Here is a 22658-nt window from a genome sequence, read left to right on the forward strand (position 1 = left end):
CACTTCTGACAAAGCACAGTGCTCACGTGAACACCTGGCTCAGGTTTGGTTTCAGTTCCTGTGCCACTGCAAAATAAGCCTGTGCTTGAAGCACCTGGAGTGTGCTGTAGGGGTGCTAGATGAGGTTGAACTTGAGTTTAGCTCATTTGGCTTTAGAGTTGATGCTTCTGCAACTGGCAGGAGCTGGGAAAACAGGGAGTTGGCAGATTAGGGGAGACAAAGGGAGGCATGGAATACAGCCTTGTATAATAAAGGCTACAGAAAGGCACGGGCTGTTGAAGGATGGAGTCAGTTTGGTGTGGTTAAATAATCTCCCTGGAAAATAATGAGCTTTAGAATTTATACTTTATGACTAAACTTGTTCATTCAACATTTTCATGGAGCTGATGTCATAATGTGCATTAGGGACAAACTCTGATTAATAAGGGCTGCAAAAGAAAAAGGAATTAAACTTGGCACAACTTATGGAGGGTAGCTGTTAAGGTGCAGATCCTTCCAGATTACTCTGGGACATCCATCAGGTGTGCAGGAGGGCAGCTTGGCTGTCAGGAACTCTTCTCTAAGCTCAGGTGGGAAGAGGGGAAGCATAAAAATTGGAGTTGAGGGTGGATACCCAAGAAGAACATAGGCACTTTCCCAGGGTGTGCAGGGATGGAACTAAAAAATCCAAAGCCTTGACTAGAGCTGAAGTGGAAAAGGACATGAGATATAATGAGGGATTTTGTGTAGGTATATTGGCAAGAGAAGGTAAAGCATGAAAAATGTGAGAGAGAGGGTAATGGAAGAATTACGTTCAAGAGTAGCTAATTTTGACAGTATGCCCTTAAGAAATTAGGTAGAACAGATCTTTTTATGGATTAAATTGCTCCATTACAGAAAGTGGGTGATAGTTGCATTCAGAGGAAGCTGTAATGAATCCTGCTCTTAAAAAGCAAAGTTCTTAAAAGTATTTGGAAGTGAGCTTCCAGTTTTTATTTTCCTGTCCTTCAGTGAAAAGTTGATCGCCATGTTTCAACTGACATTGATACTTAAAGACCTTCTAATTGAATATTCTCCTGTTATCCATTTTATGTGACTTTTTGAAATAGGGCATAAAAGTCTTCTTTCATGTCTTCTTGTTTAGTAATTGGAGATTCACAGAGGCTTTTCTTTACCTGTAATCAGATTTTAATAGAGGGGATTGTAGCAAATACCTGGGAACTGCTGTTTCTGATGGTTCATGTGTTGAACCAGTTTTTAACATTATTGCATAGCTGGTACCCTGGGTCTTTGATCTGAAAAGAAAAATGGTACTGATGTGGTTTATGCCAGACTTAGCCTTAAATGGCTGGCTAACTAAACTCAATGTATTCTGCAAGTTCATTGAAGAGGTGATCATGTCTTTTCTTTTGCATGGGAAAATTACTTTTTGAAGCTGTGCACAAATACTTGCGCAATTGTTAGTGAATTTGTGGGTCTACTCTAGAAAGTGAAAATAAATAATCTTCTTTCAGGAGTAGCATGACCTTTGACTGAAGCTATGTTTTATTTTGAGGGTGATACCATTCCTTGATCCTGGCTTAATTCTATCTCCTTCAAAGTACTCTCATAACTATTAACCTTGTTGCTGCTCTGTTAGACTCTAGAAGATGGCAGAAGTCCCATAAAACTTCCTTGAAGAATTGTTCTGTCACTTTTGGTCTAGTGCACAGAGGATTTTGCACCTGTGGGTGTAAAGGAAAAATTATGCTCCTTTTTGTCAGTTCGTGTGGATTCTGACCATATGCCTCTGCAGGATATGGTAATTTTTCATGTAAACATTCAGCAGCTTAGTTTCAGCCCACCAATATATTGGTAACACTTTGCTGTCTCAGAGTTCAGTATTGAGAATTGTCACATCCTAAGATTGCTGATACCCAAGTTCCTAACATTCAGTATGACATGTTTGGCTAGTATTATTCAAAACCACAGTAATTTTGGAAAACTTTACATAGGGAGAACTTTTTTCTTTGAATCCTTACCGGGGTGCTGTTTCCTGCACCAACCTATGACAGGGCTTGAGAGACCACATTGTCTCATTGTGCTGACATAATTAGTCAGACCTTCACCAGAGATTTACTATTTTTGAGGGGGGGCTCAAGTCTTTATCTTATGCTTAAAGATTGAGTTACAACCCCCCTGCTGTGGGCAGGGGCACCTTCCACTACACCAGGTTGCTCAAAGCCCCATCCAACTTGGCCCTGAGCAGGGGAATTGGAACTTGATATTTAAGACAACTTCAATATGTACTCCTGTACTGTGTAATGTGCGCATTACAAAACATACCCCAATGGAAATTATGAAAAAATGGAAATTAAACATGTGCTAAAGATGAAATAAACGCTACTTTTACATTTTATTAATAGTTCAAAATACATTTTCTTTTCACACCCCAGTGGATTTTCTTGCACACCTCTCTGGGTTTTCATACTCCACTTTGGAAACCACTGCTTGCCCTACGGAGAGATGCCCTGGGCAGTATAAATAGATCTAAAGCCCAGAGAGAAATTATCTGAAGAGGCCTGCAAGTTTTTTGATGTATATGTGTTAGTGACTGCATTTGAAACAAGTGGTTTTGCCAGAGTTTGATCCCTGTATCTTAAATACATTGGTTTATCTTCCCTTTGTACTTCTATATTTCTTGGACTGGCAGTAGGAAAGGCCAAGTAAAGCTTTATAACATTCAGTGGTCTGTTGTACAGTGGCTTTTCACACCTTTGAAACAACTGGATATTTGACTTGGTTTTTCGCAAAATATAGGAGTACTTGGGTTTTTTTTTTTAATTTTTGTAACTTACATAATGTCTTTGTTCTGTTAATTCAGACTAAAGTGTCTAACTTTGAATGTTGATGATATGTGTTCTCAGTGCCAGTATTCAATGCCATGTAACCTACATTTGGGACATATCTATTTGCAGCCTTTTTGCTAGATAGTCTCCTATAAAAAAGTTTTCATCATCTTTACAGGGATCTTAAAAAAACTAGGAGTTCAAGTGGGTTTTTTTTCCCCTCTGAAAGTTCATTGTCCAACAGGAATTTATTCCACAGCCAGCTTAGGAGAGAACAGAGGATCTTTGTTTTATTCTTTAAAAACAAAGAAAAATTACTACAGTATAAGCCAGTGAGCCAAATAATATTTATAGGATTAAGGAAGTGAGAGCTTTGCTGGACTGTCCTAATCTTAAGATGTGATGATTCTAACTTTCCTTTGGAATGTGAACTTTATGTGCTGTCCCAGGACTTAGCTTGCCTGCCCTTCTCACATGCTCCTTTATTTACTGTGTCTCGGCATGTGTCAGACTTTACAAGGGTTGGTGAGACTTTTTGGGTTAGTTATTATATGGCTTTCATGAGGCTGGCTCTGCAAACTTGTGCACCCAATCCCTAATGTATCAGCAAACATGATAGGTTATTTAAATGCCAGTTGTTTTAAAATTGATGGGAAATGTCCATGAGCAAATAAAAGTATGGGTAGAGTTTAATGTTCAACATAAGTACATGGTGCTTCCTTATATGCTTTTTCAGACTATTTATGTTCTATTAGCTTACTTTGATCTGGATGATTTTTTTTTTTATTGGAACTTAATGAAATTCAGCAGATGAGAAGCTACATCACAATGCTATCTGCTACAAGGGTATATTATGAATAATTGAATTGAGAGGAGAATAACGAGGTCATCTTGTCATTTGACTAGTAGTGTAAATCTCTGATTATATAGAACATCAAAAGCAGAATAAGATTTCCTTCTGGCAATCTTCTCTTCCATTCTTAGAAGGAAAGTAATGTCTGGAAGATATATGTCAATCCCTCTATTCTGTGCACTTTCTAGAAATTTGGGACAGGAGTGAGGGAACTGCAGGGGCTCCATAGAGAAGTATGAATTGGTGCTGCAGCTGAAATCTTCTGATTGTTTTTCTGTGGAGGTGCAGGGCTTTGAGGTATGATGCTAAATTTAGCCACTTCCTAAAATACTAAGATTCCTTGCACATAGGAACGAGAAACCACTTACCACACAGCTTGTCTGTAGTTGGTTTCCAGTAACTTCTTGACACTAATGAAGGGCAGTAAATCAGTTTATCCTTAGTTGCACAACCCAAGGTGAGGAAACAAAGCTGATTAGGCACTCAGTAAATTAAATTTTGTTTACGCCTTAAGAGATGTCTCAATCCACTCGTATGAGAGGCATTAGAATACAACTTCCTGTGGCCTGATTTGGTTGACTTTTCAGACTTGTTTGTATCATGTAGAATTGGGAAGTGCTATTTATAAAACAGAGTGGTTTCATAATTGGGTTTTAAATTATGGATGGCCTGGACTCACTTGCTGGTAGTTACGATGCTGACTTATTTCTATGCAGATGGTTTCTCACTATGCAAAACTTCAATATTCAAGGAAGCAGATAAAGGAACTTCAATAAAGTAACTTAGCCACATAACTTTGATCCCAGTTGTGAGGCAGGAGAAGCAGAATGAGCCACAGAGAGCATTTTGTACAAGCTCTAATGATATTTTAATTGGTTTGGGTTATTTTAAATCATCAGTTACCTAGTGCACTTGGTACCTCTTACACCTGAGATGCACTATGGAAGAAGGGATCGAGGTTGTCTTACAGTCATAAATGCAGATGTGAGGGAATAGAAATCGAGTGACTTAATTTTCATTTTTCTTGGGCAGTGACTGAAATATTTGGGTGGAGCATTCTTCAGCATGTTTGAAGGTGTTGGATTTCTTTCAGGTTCTTCTTGATGTGTTAGCTCTAAAATTCTGCTGATTAGATTATATTTGTATTGAAGGGTGAAGATGTCAACCGGACACTTGAAGGTGGGAGGAAGCCTCTTCACTATGCAGCAGACTGTGGACAGCTTGAGATTCTGGAATTTCTGCTCTTGAAAGGAGCTGACATTAATGTATGTATTAATGGATTTGCAAACAGATCTTAGGGTCTTCCCACACACACAGAAGGGATTGGTGTAAGTGCCTAAATGGTTGATGAAAGATACAAATCAAGCTAAACAATTGATGCATTTAAAAGTATTTGAGAGGTGGATTCTAGAGATTAGAAACTTAAAATTATGTTGATGAAATGTTTTGATTATGTTTGGAAACACTGGAAAAAGTTGTTTGTAGCTGTAAAAAGTTGAAATTTAATTTGATCACAATTAGAAAAATGAATCCAGTTATCACATCAGAATAATGTTTACAATGCATATTGGCATTTGTTGGAAGGGATTCCAGAAGACATCCTTGGCCAGGGCAGGATCAGCTGTTTAAATTAGTGTGCTTTTTTTCTTCTTTGGAGACATTCTTTCCTGCATAAGTCATTTTACTGTAGCTTGACATGCATGGCTTCTTGTTTTGAAAAGACTGGACTAACCTATAGCAGCTCTCTGGAAGTTAAGTTCCTAAGTGCTTTAACCACACATCCCAAATGTTGTGCCTTGGAATGCTTGTCCAAAAGTTAACATGTAAGATATCTTTGCTTTAGTTCATTACAAAAATGCTTAGATTTTTCTCCTGGATGTCTGAAAAGATTATCTCTTCCTTGGGAATTTTCCTAATTGGGAAAGAGTTAAAAATAGCATTTCAGTTGCTCCATTTCTTATTCTTTCCAGGACTATAGTTTAGAGAGAAGACAGCCAAAACAATGTTTCAGCCAAAACTGTTTTGTGAAGTGATGCTGGCTGTGAAATGGGAGAATTAGGAGTAGTGTTTTTAAATTGGGCAAAATTTGTCAGCTGAAACTCCACAATTTCCATCATTGGCCTAAAATTATAGACAAGCTTTGGGATATGTAAAAGTCTTGTGGAAGAAATGTGTTGCTATTTCCTGTTACTGTTTAAAAAACTTTTCTTTTTTAAAAGGAGAGGAAAAAAATCCAGTGGAATGCATTTCTGGCTAATATTCTTAAATTTTTACTTCTACTGTTGACTAAAAAAAAAATTTAAAAGTTATGTGAAACCTTATAATGCTGTGTGAAATTGTCCTTCAAGTAACTGTATCTCAATTTACAGGCTCCAGACAAACACAATATCACACCACTCCTATCAGCAGTCTATGAGGGCCACGTCTCCTGTGTGAAATTGCTTCTGTCAAAGGTGAGATACAAATGTTTACAACAAGTTATCCATTAGCAAAGCATATTACTGTGGGGTTTTTTTTCAATGAGATTATGATGCTCCAGATGATATATTCAGAACATCAAATAAATGCCATTTGTCTTGCTAAACTCTGATCGTGGAAAAAGATAGCTGAAGGACAAAGTTGCAGGACTTCTGTGGTGTAGCAAAAGTAACAGTGACCGTAAGAATATGTGGGCTCCAGCTAGAGAGCAGAGCTGCAAATCAGTAAGGGAAAAAAAGCATTCCTTTAGTGGACTTGGCTTTGGCAGCTGTTTAAGTGTTTCACGTGAAGGAATCTCTGCTGTGAAGTTGCTCAGAGGTGTGGTTTCCCTCAACTTTTGCCAGATGACTGAGAACCCATCTGGGTTGGCAGAGGGAGGGGAGATAGAAGTAGGAAGCTAAGCTTTCTCTGTCGTACAGCTTGTAAATTTTGTCCTGGGGAGAATAAGCTTAATCTGTCTCTGTTTGCACTTTGATTTATATTGCAAAGGTGATCAATTTTACAAAGTCAGTAGTTAATTCAAGCAATGTTTTGTCTCCATTCATATGCACTGCTTCTTGATTACACTTCTGTCATTTGGCCAAAGGATTTCTTGCTGTGTAATCTTTTCATATGTCACTTCCAGGGTAAAGTTTTCCTTAACCGCCTTAATGTTGCATGAATTTCACTTAACGTCTTTGATCTTGTCTGATATTATTTACGCTTTTTTGTAAACAAATGCAGTGACTGTTAATTTAGGATTCAAATGGTGCATCCAACTTGCTTAAATTTATTGTGAGGACTGATCCTTCATTTAGGATCATCAAAAAGAAGGTGTCCTTTCTCCCATGTTGACCATGTTTTGGTGGGTTTTCCATTCTGGATAAGTTGCCCAAATAATAAATTACTTTGAGATTTCTTCATGCAGAGTCAAATGTTGATTGCTTCCATTCACATGGGCTAGCTGATGAAATATTTATAAACTGGAAGTCTGCTTATCATCTCAGTCTGCTTGAGGCAGGGCTTATATGTAGAGGTTGTTCTGGCTCTTGACACAGTTATTATTTTATGACCCTTGTTTAAACATGTCATGCCTTGTGTGTACCATAGTCATATGTTCTTTGATAGCAGATACAGGGCAATCAGGATTCAACCCTTACTGAAAGATCTAAAAATTACTGTTTAATGTTCTTCCCAGTTACTAAGCCACCATTCTCCATTGCTTTCTATGGTGTATGGACTGTGGGGATGTTTTTAAACCTTTCATGTGAAACTCCTGAGCTCACATTGAGAGGGAGGAGAAGGAGGAGTATTTGAAGAAATGTTCCAAGCACTGATCCATGTTTTTCTTTAATAATCTGATATTTGATTTGTAATGTAAAAAGTTGTGGGTTTTTAGTGTAGGAGAAACCAATATGTTTAAATAGACAATTAACAGTTTGAAAGCTTCTAATGGAGGATGAGGTTTGTTGCATAAGATGCAACAAAATTCACCCATTTTTTAACTTCCAAAATAGTTCTGCCTTTGTGAAATATCTAATGCAATTCGATTTCTGCTTTCTACTAAAAAATGTGTTACAAGAAATATCCTGTTGAGTTGGGCAGTTTAGCACCTTTTTTCTTCTCTGACAGTGGCAAAAGGAAGAGTTGTGAGTATGACCACATCTGCTCACTCATTCCCTTCGTTCATGGTTGCTCTGCTGGGGATTTTGGAGGTGTGCACATCTGTCCCCTCTTCAGAAGCGTTGACAGATTTGTTGTCCATGAATTCGTCTATGTGCTTTTTGAGCAAGAAGTCATCTGCCTCTGTTGTGTCATCTGGCAACTCTTTTTAGGAGTTTGCTGCTTGCTGTGTAAACCACTCTCCTCCCAGCTTCGTTAAGTGCCCCAGTGCTGGTTGTACAGTTTGGTGGGAGCTCAGCTCCCAGAGTGGGTTCTGTGTTTGTTGCTCTGGGCTTTTTGCAGAACTGCATCTGGAGCCAAGTGGCTCCTGTGTGGCTCTCAGAGCTTGTTTAACATTTGTGCTTTGCCTGGTGGCTTAAGTGGGCAAGCATTCTTGTTTGTTATTATCCTGCCAAGGAGAGGGGGTTTATATTTATTTATGTATGTGTATTTTCAGAGTGGAACGTAACACCAATATTGGTAACTTTTTACTTTGGGGAAGTAGAGAATACTGTGGAATCGTTGTACTTTTATGAGATTTTTATTAAAGTTGCTTCCAGGCAGTGTTGTACTTCTGCAAATTAAAGTCCTCTTGACCTGACCTTTATTGTTTCCTTCTCTTTTTATTGAATGTAGGCAGGAATCTTTCTGTCTAGCTAATGGGCCATTTTCTTAATTTATTAGCACTGAGTTTAATAAATGGTGTTCTCCTTAGGTATTCATGACCCTCTTATCCTACATTCAGTAAAGCTGTTTTAGAAACTCAGGTCTTGCATGTCAATAACTTTTCTGAAGTATTTTTCTGAGGGGGGAGAGCAGTCCTATGTTATAATTAAAAGCTCTCTTTATACTTCAAGGTTACCTCAGTTAACAGTTATCTTTTGTACCCTAAATGCTGGTACATTGATGGAGAGTTTTGTAAACTAAAGTTCTTTAAACTCTGTCAGGTCAGTTACTGCATAGTTCCATTTTTCTTCAAGATTTTCTGAGCTTTACATCAAGGAACAGCTTTGAAGCCTTGATTTCCACATAGATTCTAATCTGTGTGCTATCTAAGCAGTAGAAATAACATCTGCAAAAGAAGCCATTTGTACTCTTAGTTGCTTTTCTTTTCCCTGGACAACTAAGATTATAAGTGTTGAATACCTCTTAAATCTCTCGGGTTATTTTAGGGGAAAAATAAATGTCTCACAAGCAGTGTTCCCATGGTTTCAGCCCAAGCGTGTGTTTGCAATGACCAAATTGTCACTTGTTGGGGACAGGCTGGTTCAGCTCATGTTCATATCCCAAAGAACTGCAACATCCTTGTACATTGAGGCAAGTGATAGAGGTGTGATCCTACAACTGCTCCTGTCACTGGTGTGAATGCAGTGCATACCTTGCACTGAGTGTCTCTAGGGGCCACAAGGAAGGTGAACAGCTCCAAGAGGGTCAGTTTGGCCAGTAGACCGGAAGACTACCAATGCTGCCTTAAAAACCACTGCAAAGCCATCTTTTTCGAATGACAGGTTGAGTATATGCAAGCAAAGAGTGTACAAGTTTCAGAGAGGGAGATATCCTACATTGAGAAAAGTAGTATTCGTAGAACATCACAGTGGTATCAGATCCAGTTTATTAGACTGTTAGAAAAGTTTAGGAAAGTGAGAGTCATCTTGGGAATAGACATGGTATTATGTTTGGAAGTTCAGTGGGGCTTTGTGTGTTTAATCAGTAAAGAAGCTATGGAAATTCTAGGTCCATTATGTTCTTAAACTATTGAGTGTCCTTAATACTGACAATCTTCCTTGTAATTGAGAAGGGATTTGTACTTACTCTACAGAGAGCTTGTGCATAAACTGAAGACAACCCTCTGCTGTACATACTTTTGACAAAGTGTGTTTGTACCCACAGTGCTTTTCCTGTCATTTGATAGAGCAACTACACATTTTTTCAAGTGGGATTTGCATATCATCTTGCAGAGTTGTTCTGAAATCAGTCCTGTGAGCTCTAATAACTTTTGTCCCCTTATTTAGCTACCCTATTTACAGTTTAGTCTGTGTTTTCCCTTTTATGAATATGATTACACAGTGCTCAAAGCAAATGTGACTAGGCAATCACTCTGTTTCCCTCCTTTTGTTCTCCTCCCATAATTCTGGCACTGTGCTTGTGCTTACTTGCACTAGTTTATTCTAATTCTTCAATTTATCCACTTGGTTCATTATCTTCCATTCTCCTGTTGCCTCCCTGTTCTGTTTTGTTGCCTTTTAGGTGTACACATCACTCTTTCAAAAGAAACCTGAGCAGTTTTGGACTTGGAATGATTTTGTGGTGTTGTTTTTCTGGTGTATCAATAGGGACTTTTTTTTCAGAATGAAAGAGAAGCACAATCCTTGATGAGTGTGGCTGTTTTATGATCTAGAACAAATATAGTATGATTTGTTAGTAAATCGGCTCTTCCAGGTGTCACCTAATTCAGCATGTGAGAGCTTCATGCACCATAGCTTTTGTAGAAGTGTGTAACACTGAATTTTTGCTTTTGTAGGAGTAGTTGCTGGAAACAAAAAAATCTATCTGTTTCTAAGATTAATTGATAATCTATTGAACTTGCAATTTGCTGTGTAACAAAAGTTATGTGGCTTTTTCCCTTATTTTAAATGACGAAGTTGGAAACGCAGATTAGCTGCATGCTGAATAGTTCTGTACATAAATCTTGTCCAGTTGGTTTCTGAATGAAAACAAGGCACTAGAGTAAAAAGCTGTATGTAATCAATATAATTGTGTAAGGTATGTAACTTTTGACACACTTTATACTGATGCAGCCTGGCTTTATGAATTGACAGTCCTTCTCATTGTCTTTGCAGGGTGCTGATAAGACTGTGAAAGGCCCAGATGGACTAACTGCCTTTGAAGCCACTGACAACCAGGCAATCAAGACTCTTCTTCAGTGATGGATGGACTGATATCTTAAATGTCTCTCCTGTGGCCTCACACTGCTGCCTGTCTGTCACTCTTTGCATCTTCCAGCTTCTTCAGCTAAATACTTTGGGGGGAGGGAAATTCTTCATGAATCAGACTAGTTAGGGGCTTGTATCAAAGATAATCTGGTCAGAGAGGGTTGAAAACTATTATGAACAGTGTCCCTCTAGGACTTCTTTCCAGTGCACAATCTCCCCGTTTCTAGTGAAAATGGAAGAAGACAGACCTTGCTCCTGAATTTTTGGCTTGTAGGCCTCCTAGATTAGTACTAAGATTTTTTAGATGGATGGAAGTACTTCCTTTAGATGGAAGTGCTGTGCTATGTACCTGAAACTAATTGTGAAGGAGACAATAGTCCCATGCTCTTAGTGTCTGCCATAATCTGAAGTGTAGTAATGTAGATGGCTGGGTTGCTCTTCTCTCTTCTCTCTCAGTGGGTAGCTTTGTTCTTCTGCCTAAAGCTTCTGTTGCAGTTTTGAGGACTTTTGATACTAGTTATTGGAGCTGTTCTTTATATTGACTAATTGGATGTCACACTAATGTTTTCTGACTCTTGAGCAAACCAAGAAAGACCAGTTGAGGCATGATGGTGTTACACTCCATAATATCTGCCAAGGTACTTTTGGATGCTTGAATTTGAAGTCTTTCTATCCCATATTTGTTCTAGTCCAGGACAGACATTTTAAGTAACTGCTTTTGAGAGAGAGGTCAAAATTTCACTGTAGTTTTTTTCCAAAAGGAATGTAAGATGAAATTTCTTTACTCGCCACATTAGCATAAAATTCCTAGACATGTGTGAAAGCTTCAGGCTGTTTGGTACACAAGGATAATCAAGTCAAATGTGGAAAATGTACAATAATTATTTAGACATTCATATCAGGTGAATATTGTTGCTAAACTTTTCTGGTAAACATGGAACCTTTCTAAGTTCAAATGTAGAAGCAGGAAGATGTACAAGCAGAAGTCTTAACTTGCTCTAACTACTACAGAATTTTTTTAATTGTGCGTATCTTCAGATCAGTGTTTCATTGTTGAATGGATGAACCTCTTAAATTCCATTAAGGCATGAGGCTTGTTCTGGAAATTCCCAGTGTGACCATACCACATTAACCATTGACTTTTAGATAAGATTTACTATACCAGTAAGTATGGCAGTCTTGATCATTCATGGGAAGGTATTTAATGATGTTGTAGGCAGTCTTGTCACATCTTGTGGTCCTCAGGAATGTCTGAGCTTCTGGCTTTCATCCTGAAAGTTTTCATTAGACTGCTGGTTCACCTAAAACTGAGCAACAGGTTCTATGCCACAAACTATACATCTTTCTCTCTTTTGGAATACAGATTTCAAACTTTCTGGTAACAAACACAATACAGAAAAACAAATGTATATAATGACTCATGCTGAATTCTTAAACAAAAGTAGCTGATATTGTTTGATATCACTGTTGAAATTGAGAGGATATATAGAAGTAGACTGGCAACTACCACTCGTATTTAATGGAGACTTAGTTTTACTTGAATAATGTTGCATATTAGGATTGAATGTCTCAGCTATGAAAAGCATTGCATTTAGAGTGTAAAATGAGAGCAGGAACTGATTTACTTCTACACATACCATAAGAAAAGCAATGGAGAAAACAATCAACTCTGGCCATAAACTGTACAGTGCAATTACTCTTTTTCTTGGAGATGGGTGGCAAGGAAGAACAGAAGGGTTGGAAATAAGTGATAAATCAATTGGTGAACTGCTGATAAAAGAACAAGAATATTTGATGAACAGTGCTTTTAATAACTATTTATAAGAGGACTCTTTAATCTTATCTCTGATCAGTGCTGGATTGTCATGTCATTGTAATAGTGTGAACACAGACTATAGGTTTAACTCTTTATTCAGCTATGAAAGTAACAATCTTTGGCATCAATTTGCCTCCATATTATGCTATTAAATACTTAGCTATTCAAATACTAGTCTAGAAAACTGCAATCTGTTTTTATGTGGAGAACTTGATTATTCAAGTTTTTTGTGTTGATTAGTGTCACGTTGTCTGGCCATAGTGGTTTTGTATTTTTGTTGGTTTTTTTTTTTTCTTCTGTATTCTTTCCTGCCCTTCCCTTTAACTCTCATTTAAGTGAGCAAAGAAACATCATCTTTGTACTAACTCTTATGGTGATTCACTGAGGCGATTTTGCCTCCCTTTTTCTACAATTTTGGGGACACCTTATTTTTTCTTACTTCACCCTGGGGGGAAAAAAGAAGCAAACAGACTTCAGTGAGTCAAGTGTTAATTTGGCTGTAATATATACCCAAGCTGCCTTTTGAGATAGTTAAAAAGATGGCATTTAATGTTTGGCTTATAAAGAAGAAATACTTTTCTGCTTTTTGCACTACATAACAGGTGTTTAATAATTTTGCCCAGGATTTAAAAGAAAAAAAAAAAAATAAAAGCTTATGCATTTGTAATTGTCTAGAGACTGGGCTTGTTAATTTGTTTCTTTCTTGTTAGCTATTTTGTGGAAAAAATAATGGGTGGCTTCCTCTATCTTTGAGTAGGTCCTAACTAGATAAAAATACCAAACTGTAAATTATTTTTCATTCTATAAACAGAATTTAAATACTTTGTCAGACTGGAATTGCATATACTTGGAAATCCACTCTGTTCTTAAACGTTTTCCTTTGAAATTTGTGCTGAATAAGTTAAAAAATTAACTATATTTTGGATTTTGTACCCTCTGCTCCCTTTTTCTTACAGGGAGCAAATGAGAAAAGGAGTACAATAGTTAAATGGAACATTGATTATTTGTAGAAGAGGCTGGTAAGAATAGAGTGTCCTAGGTCAAGCAATTGCAGTGTTGCATGCAAAATTTCAAAATGAACTTGTCTTAATTATATTTTGTAAATGGATAAACAATCATCTTTCTACGCAGTGACAGAAGAAAATTTAGTGCTCTGTGCATTTTGATATTTGACTTTCTCTTTTCACCATTGTTAACTGTTTTGACACAGTTGGGTTCATCATTATCATGGTTCATAGACATCAGAATGCTAAATGATACTGTATTTTTAAGTTTGTGTTGCAAGAATGAATGGAATAAACTTGAATTGTGCGATATGAGAATGTAGATTTTTATTTCCCTTTCTGCTCCTGCGTTTTATTAACCTCGGGCTACAACTTTTTATTTGCCTGGAAGGTATCTAAGCTCACATGTACAGTGATTAAACTGTTCAGCTGCTTATAAGACTGAAATGTGGAGTGGAAACTGCTTTGAAAACTAAATATATAATGTTCTTTGTGGTTGTTTTGGGGGGTTTTAAATTACATCCATTTTAAAGGGGTTTTGATTATTTTTGTGGTCTTGTAGTCTGCTTCTCCTGCTTAAATGGTAACGCATAATGATGAAGATCTTCCATTGATGTTAAATTCTAAGAGACAATCTGTAAAGAGAGGAATGTTTCTCCTATTACCTGTGAAGACTGAAGCAATTTTCTTTCTCCTTCATCAAAGAAATTGAAAACAGTTATTAACAGAAATCACAGCTGAAGTATAAATAAAATTGTATAGAAATGTTTATTCATTATTCTCATGACATCTTCACAGTGACTTTGTCAGAACTTCCTTTTATAACTTTGCTTGTCAGTAGAGATTTGGATCTAATTGCCTGAAGTGTTTGATATGATTTATTTTAAAATAGACAGTTATAAAGAAAAGTACAGGAAGATGTGTCAAAGTAGCAGAACTATAAATATCAAAAAATATTTCAAAATGAATTAAATTTTCCTGGTTTTCTCTGCTGAACTTGGAAAAGTTTACAGAACTTCTGTTGCTACATACACAATCTTTCAGGCAAATATTGGAGAGCACAAGTGTGTTCACTATAAATGCCAAAGCCATTCAAATGGAGTAATGGCCACTGATGTGTGTGGGCTTCAGTTCCTGTGTTCATATTACTGGTTCTTCATTTTGTGGGGGTTTTTGGTGTGGCTTTTGGGGTTTTTTTTTAATGGACAGTTTTTTCTGTAGGAGGAGGTATTCTCAGTTCAAAACGCAGATTTCTTTCACTCGCATTCCTCAGTGACTGGCAAACCAAATTCATCTGTGCATGTAAAGACTCTTCCTTTTCATTATTTCTCTATGGCTGATCTTTTGAAAGAAAATGGTTTCCCATCTCCCATCCAAAAGGATGTTGGCCCAAGAAAAAGAATTTTTCAATTGCACCACTTGATTGTTTCTCTCAGTTTGGAGAAAACTATACTTTCAGAGCTCTCCTCAAAATATTTTTTTTGTATCCATGATCTGACATCTGGCAACAGCTTCCAACTAAGCTATGCCATAAACTTACTAGACGAGTGTTTGAAAAGCCTTTGGTTTCATGTAGTGCCTTCAGAGTCTTCAAAGCCAGGTAATTTTTGTCTGCTTGGGAAATGAATGGGCATTTTTTCCTAGGAGCAGTTCCTCTCTCTCCACCTTAGCAGTCAGAACAGTGTTTCTAATAATTTTAAACTTGGAAGTGTTGCATTTAAATACCATTGCTTGCTGTTGTGATCTAATGTTGCTTTGGAGAACCTTCTTTTAAATGGAAGTCCTGGAGTCTCAAGTCTTCACTCTTCAAGGGGAGTTTGGAAAACATCTGAGTGCACCTCTCCACTCTCCCATGTCCTGAATGTCTCTGGGTTGAGTGCACTGCAGGCTGCCACAGAATGCAGGATTCTTCTGTACTTTTTGGTCAGTTCTTGTTTACTACATCATTTTGCAACATTTTGAAATTATGAATAGAGGCTTTCATGCACTGAGGTTCATCTCGTGGCCATTAGAGGCAGGACAGTGTGCCAAACCCACCACAGGCTGCATGTCTCAATCCATTTATCAAAGTTAAAATTCATTAAAGGAAAATTTATTTCAGTTGTCTCAAGCTAAGCATAAATTTGAAGGGTCCAAAACTTAGTCTCAAAAATATTTTCTTGGCCAATGAGTGCAATTTTGGTGCATATATTAAATAATTTACCTCTGAAACATCTCTTTCTGTGTGTTTCTTACTATTTTTCCTCTAAATCAAAGTAATTCCTCATTACATTTGGAAGAACATTCAGTTTGTTCAACTAAAACTTTTGTCTCGAGATCTAGTTTGGATCAATGGCTTTAACTATTCTGTCTGAAAAGTATTTGGAGGTGGGAAGTCTTGAAAAGTATGTAACTCTTCATGGAAGTGAATTTATGCTTCCTTTTTACTTTTGAAATACACTTTTAATTAAGATTTGTAGCCTTTTATGTAAGAGTGGCAGCATCTTGTGACAAGGTCCAGCCACCTTTTTTTTTTTCTTTTATTATTCATTCCAGTGGAAAACCAATAGATCTGTTTGATTGACATGAAATAGCTTGTTGGTTGGTTGGTTATTGCCAAGTTCTCAGTTCAGCTGCCAAAACAGATCTGTGGCAAATAAATTCTGATGTTAAGCTCCAGAAGTCTTTCCCAAAGTTTATGCTCCTTATTTGTGTATATATTGGTGGGCTTTGTCTTGCATGAGCTTTAGGAAGCTTCCTAAAGCAACATTACTTTTGAAGGCTTTTTTTTTCATTGCTCTTTTGCATAAAGCATTCATCTTACCTTTTACAACAGAAATTTATCTTTTACATTATTTTGACCAAAAAAAAATTCAGCCTGTATTTGTGTGTATCTGTTGTTTAAGAATAGTTGTGCTGAAGGACACCTCGCACTGTCACTTCTGACAAATCGCTGTGAAAAGCTAGTGCTGCACCTCATACCCACATCTACATCTAGATAAATCTGGAACAGTTTTTGAGATACTGGTGAGATGCCACTAGAACTGGGATCAATACAACAGCAGTAGATTTGCTTTGTGACTATGCAGAAACTTCTCTGTACTTCACTTATCAACAGGAAAACTCCTTTTCCTTCTCTTTTGTGCACTTGGGCTGTAAGCTGCTGGAAGGATGATCTCTGAGGTCTTGATACACCTTAAAGTTTCTTAGTGCAATTTTGCAGTCAATGTCAGTAATGTTCTCAGAAGCACAGAAAAACCTGTTTAGAGAGAGATGACACAGAGCAAGCACATGCCAATTTCTAGTGTCAGAGGCTTCAAACATAAGAACAAGACCTAAAATTACAAATTATTGAAATTGCTGAGGGTAGCTATACATTTAAATATTTACAAAGCCACATTAAACAGTAACTTGAAAGAAAATAGACTCAACCTTCAACAATGAGGCTGCATAACCTGTACACTTAATAAGGAGGTGTGTTGTCACTACAAAAAGCTGAATATTTATTGGCCATTCTTTCTTTAAGCTTTAAAAAAAAAAGTAACTGCCAGTTACGTAACAGATAGTTGTTTTGGGGAAAAAAGGAATTCCCTTATTTCAAATTTACAAAGCTCAGAGGTTGAGATTGAATTTTTTTTTACTGGTAGAGGTGAGGTTTAGAGAGATGTACAGAGAGTGAAATGTGCTATAAATTACCACCCAAACCTCCCTGAGTGGTTTCGAAAGATCACATTCTGTCAAAAGCATTTGTTCTCAGTGTGCCAGAGCTGGCCTGTGACACCTGTTCCCATTCTCTCATCTTTACCTACCCCTCCTGAATGCACAGCTGCCAAAAGCTGTGCTTTACCCCCCCCCACCACAGTTTTCCCTTTTTAATGGGTGCCTTTAAAGTAGGCAGAGAACTTTTAGTAGATGTTACTAGAAAAAACTCCATCTAAGGCTATCTGTCATCTATAACAGGAAGAATTAAAACCACTGGAGGAAGGACTGAGGAGAAATTAAGTAAATGAGAGGTTTTTTCCCATCATATCTCCTTTCTACTACAGGCATATTCTTCACTTTAAACATGATAGTAGTTTGTACCTTTTTTATAAAGAGCTCAGATGCTTTATCTCCTTACTGCTTTTCTTCACATCAGGGGTACTCAGAGTGGTTGCAGGTTCGGAACACCACGATTTACTTTCTCCTTGTTTGTTTGGTGGTGGGGCAAGGGGGGGTGGTTTTGTTTTGGTTTTTTTTTCCAAAGCTCCTGGGAGATAAAGTGTTTGCAAAATACAGTAATGTCAGTGGTGCCACAGAGATCCTTGGTGCTACCCTGAAGCAATGTGGATGTGACAGAAGAGGTTTAACTTGCCTGTTGTTCGGGTTCTTGAGGCCCTTTTGACTGCCTCTCTCCTAATTTCTAGTGCAAGGTGTCCCTGCCCATGGCAGGTAGTTGGGATTAGAAGATCTTTAAGGTCCCTTCCAACCCAAGCAGTTCTGTGGTAATGCTACAGGTTGGTAGGAGTGATGCAAATGACTATTTTGTTTCAACCTTTGCAGGAAGATAGTTTTCTGAAACCTGCAAGGTACTGAATTTATCTTACTGAACTGTTGGTGGTTAATACATCATACTGCTGGCAGAAATAGGAGATGTTACTATTACAGTATATGTAACTATATATATATATTTGATATCTATATATATAGATGTTACTATTATAGATGTTACTATACATGTTACTATCCTGCAGCTCTTTATGTTGTAGTTGGCCTTGTGATTCCTAATGTTTGTGTTAGTTGTATAATTCAGAATATACCTGGTCAAGTGCAGCCCTCAAAGATTGGATATTTTTGAAAGAAGGATGACTCAGAAACAGATATTTTTGATTAAAGATCAGGATTTGACAGACCAGCTGCAAGGTAGAAGGGTAAAAAGACAAACATAGGAGCCCAAGAGGAGCTGGAGTTGGGCTTTGCAGGATTTTAAAATACTGCACCAATGAACAAGGCGGACAAGTGAAGGATAGAAAGTAAAATCCCATAGCGACTGAGTAGTTTTTCATAGACCAGTTTCTATTTCAGGCTGATTTCTTCACAGTTTCTATTGCAGACAAAACACTTTTCAATAACAATTATAAGCCAAGTTCATAAACATCTGAGCTTCAGGCTGGGGGGTTGGAGGGCAGTACTCGTTAAGGCAAAGAAAGGTGTATTGCATTCAGGTTCTGTGTTCAACACATCAGCCTGTTTCCCTGAGCACTTGGTAATTTAATGAATAAGATTTTTGTGTGCATATATGTGAGATATAATCTAATTAAAAATTGTTGTGTTTTGTTATAAATATTTTGAGTTAAAATGTTTGGTAATACTTGCGTGTGTTCATGCGGAACGTGTTTTTATTGCCTTCCTGCTCCAAGATGATAGATGAAACGTGTTCTCTGTGAATTGGGTGTTATTACTACTTTTTTTTTTTTTCAGAAGATCTTAGGTGTCCCTTGCTCCTCAGCTGTTTGGAGTGGAAAATGCTGGTTTATTGCACTGGAGCTGTGCTGTGAAGCAGAGGCACGTGTCAGTGCAGAGCTGCTTGCTGCACGCACAAGCCTTTTCACTCTGGAGAGCAGCTGTGACACGTTGTGAACCTCCAAATGCACTGGTGACTGGGAAAACCCATCAATAATTTCATGGCCATCTGAGCAGAAAGCTGTCACCTTTTAAAAAAGGTTTCAACCAGATTGTTGTTCTTTTTGTAGTGACAACATACCAAAGTGAGGAAATGCTGATTTGAAAGAGCTTATGTGTCTGGTGAAAACTTCCTGTGGATAAAAAAGCCTATCCTACTGGATCCTCTCCCAAGGAAGTGTTCAAACCACTGCCAGGTTGTAGGTACATGTGCTAGGAAGCACCTATGGCTGGGTCACGTCTCAGTCCTCTTCTGAGGATTTGGAATGTTTGTTCAAATGTTCTGTGTCCCACTGTTCAAAAGCCCGTGGCCAAAACCCCCAGTGTAAAGCTGCCTTAGTCACTCTTGCCAGCAATCCCATTAGGAAATCACTGTGGATGCACACTGAGAGGGTAGCAAGTTTCTTTTTAAGTTTTATTTAGTGTAAGTGCAGCAGTGCTAAAGGCTAATATCTAGTAAGGGATTAAGCTTTGTAAAGTATCTGACTAAGAGGAAATATAAAGCTTGTCTTGCAGGGGCTTTGAAATTATACTATATCTATTTTTTGACAGCTTAGTAGTAAGAAATGTCACTTTTTCATATGTTATCAGCAGTTGGGATTATTTTTCAGGGTTTCTTTTGCCATAATGAGGAATTCAGTCAGCTTTTCCCCTTGTGTTCACGAATTCATCTACCTATAATGGTAGATGAATTCATTATTCTGTGTCTGTTCTCTGTTTTAAAGCTGGGAGTTGTGTTGTGCATGTTCTTTGATTAAAATAGAATAATCCCTTGTTGCCTGGGGGGAAATTCTGTATATCTAAACAGGCAGAGTAATATCTAGCACAGAAGTAGATTTTTTTCCCTTTAATTACTGTTCTTTCATTTTAGGAAGAAAGAGGGTAATTCATCTTACTCATGGACTATTGATCACCAGGTAATAAGAGGTAGGACTTGCCCTGATTCCTGGACTTTGATAAAAATTTGTGCTTAAAAATTGTTACATTAGATCTTTGGCAGAGCTAGTATAAGAATAAGAACTGATGAAACTTCTCTAACAGCTGGATGCTACATAAATGGATCACATCAGACATCATTGTTATCACAATTGGTACCTAACATATAAGAATTTCCCCTTGAGAAGTGAAGAATTTAGGGCTATTTAATCCAAACACTTTCTTTGTAATGAGGACTCAAATGATTGTACTTGGGTTTCAGAGGCAGCTGGTGAGAAATATGAAAAGCTGGTATGAAAATAACCTTGGTATTCTGCCACTTCCTTTCCAAATGCAAAACAAACAAACAACCTCCTACCCTTCCCTCTCAAAAAAATCCAACATAGTAAAAAAAAAAAAAAAAAAAAAAAAAAAAAAGAAAAAATAACCCCCAACCAACCAACAAACAAAACAACAGAAAAAATGACTCTGTGTTCCTGCCTGAGATAACTGGGAGACCAGTGTCATGTCCACCAAACTGAAAATTGCCACTTATTGAAGTTCTTATTGGTGTTTAGATATCTATGCCAGTACTGGTAGCATCTTATAACAGGTTTCCCCAAGGTTATGTGACAACATCAGAGAAATATGAGATACTCAGCCTCGAAGGTTTGTGTTTTGGCAATCTGCTCTGTTTTCCACCATGTCAGGAGGCAAATGTTTCTGTGTGGCCTTGTTTTAATTGATTTCCAGGCCAAGTGTTTACAGGAGGCCAGCCCTTCTCAAAAACTTCGATCTTTTCTGCTGCTGGGAGATGTGGTGTCTCCCTTACTTGAGAAATATCAGGGGAAGATATTAGGGAGGATGTTAAATAGTTTCAGTGTTTTAATGTGTGGCCTTCAGCTCTTGCAAAGATAAAGTTGAACTTTGAGTGTTATTCCTGCAACAAGTTATTTTTGCAGCAAAGGAATTCAGACTCATACAAGAAGTATGTAGAGAGGGGAAAAAAGAGAATTTTGTTGATTTCTAGTTCTCCAACATATAAATAAACTAACGCCCCAGAAAATCTGTGCCTCTCTCAGTTTCATGGTTATTTAGCAAGTCCCTCCTAGGTAAGATTTGGTTTGACCTTGCCAGTTATGATTTCTCTGTGGAAAGATATGATCAAAAGGAGGAAATACTCCTGAGTTTAAGCACAGTTAACCTGTGGAGCGCAGCTGTCCAGGGTATTGCTGCCAAGTTGAAGAACTCTGAGTTTGTCCTGCTTGCATGTCAAGAAATGATACTTGGCTGGAAAATAAATGTGGTTAAACTGGAGCCAGTAGTGGGGAGGACTTTTCAATAAACACAAAACAGGTAGCTGAAGTGTGCAGGGTCCCATGCAATTCATGTGGCTGTGCTGTCAAAGCAGCTGGGTCCAAACCACTGCTTTCTTTTTGGTTATGAATTGATGAGTTTTGGAGGAAATCACGTTGCAAGGTGATGCTGCAGAAAACATCCCTAGAAGTAATACATAAGAGGGGCAAAGCAGGATGATTTTAGTGTTACTGGGGAAACCAGGAAATTAACAGGTAACATAATAAAGAAGAAAATAATCCAAAGTGTGCATTGCAAAAACTTGGTAAAAAAGCACAAGCAGCAAAGTATGGTCAGCACTCATCCCTATGATTCTTGCAGCAAAGTTGTCCTTTGTGGCCAGGGCAAGAGAAAGAGTTTTAAGTCTACAGGAAAGGAAAGCAATGAGTGTCTGTTGCAATGCATTCACCAACAAACTCAGGTTTACACAGTCCAGTAGTTTCTGCTGCAGAGGGCTTTGACTCAGTATAGTAAGACAAAAGTTGATAAATTTTAGGAGATTTTTTGTGCTGTAGTTTTGGAGAGAGCAAAAGAATTAAGTCCAAACTTGAGATATTAATTATAATCTTTTCAAATGAATTAATTGTGCTTTTTCATTTTCCCTTTTTTCTTTTATTGTAGTTGCAATTTTAAATACATGGAAGCTGAATAAGTGAATGTTGCAGCTTTGAAGTTCTTTGGCTCAGTATTTGCTTTCTAAATGGTGCTATTAATTAATCTTGAACTGTAAAACCACTATATTCTGCTGAGTTGAAAGGGCATTGTGAAATATATAGTGTTGCAAAATGCACAGGAAAGCAGTTGTAATGTTTCTTCCTGAAACAGGCAAGCACAGCAGCCCTTCTAAAATACAAAAGCTATTTAAAATTGGCAGTATATAAGCGAACAATAATTACCAAGAGCTACTTTCCACAGGTTTTCTACACTTTCAGACTCTGTCTTCTCTTTGGGAATGACCACGTTCTATTTTTTTATATACAGCTGGCTTGAACTTGTGAAACTTTCTTCTGGTTTGATTATACAGAAAAGTTTGAGAGCCACTCACCCAAGCCAGTAATCCTTAATACACAAATAACAAAGATAAATGTGTATTTCAACGAAATAAACAAGCACTAAACTCTTTCCACTCTGTAGTAAGCAATCCCAGTGGAGGTTGGGAAGTACAGACCTGTTCAGCTGAAGGTGAGCTAATCCACTGTGACAAAGCTGCACAAG

General features: G+C 37.6%; 1 protein-coding gene across 1 annotated transcript in view; it reads left to right on the plus strand.

Moving 5' to 3' along the window:
- Positions 1-13850, plus strand: part of MTPN (myotrophin) — a 30777-nt gene extending 16927 nt beyond the window's left edge. The window contains exons 2-4 of the mRNA XM_032106037.1: positions 4812-4925; positions 6030-6113; positions 10620-13850. Of these exons, the coding sequence (XP_031961928.1) occupies positions 4812-4925; positions 6030-6113; positions 10620-10706 (285 nt within the window). The 3' untranslated portion in view covers positions 10707-13850. The remainder of the gene's footprint in view (positions 1-4811; positions 4926-6029; positions 6114-10619) is intronic.
- The last annotated feature ends 8808 nt before the right edge of the window (positions 13851-22658 follow it).

This window comes from Corvus moneduloides, chromosome 4 (genome assembly GCF_009650955.1).
Source record: "Corvus moneduloides isolate bCorMon1 chromosome 4, bCorMon1.pri, whole genome shotgun sequence".
Lineage (NCBI taxonomy): Eukaryota > Metazoa > Chordata > Aves > Passeriformes > Corvidae > Corvus > Corvus moneduloides.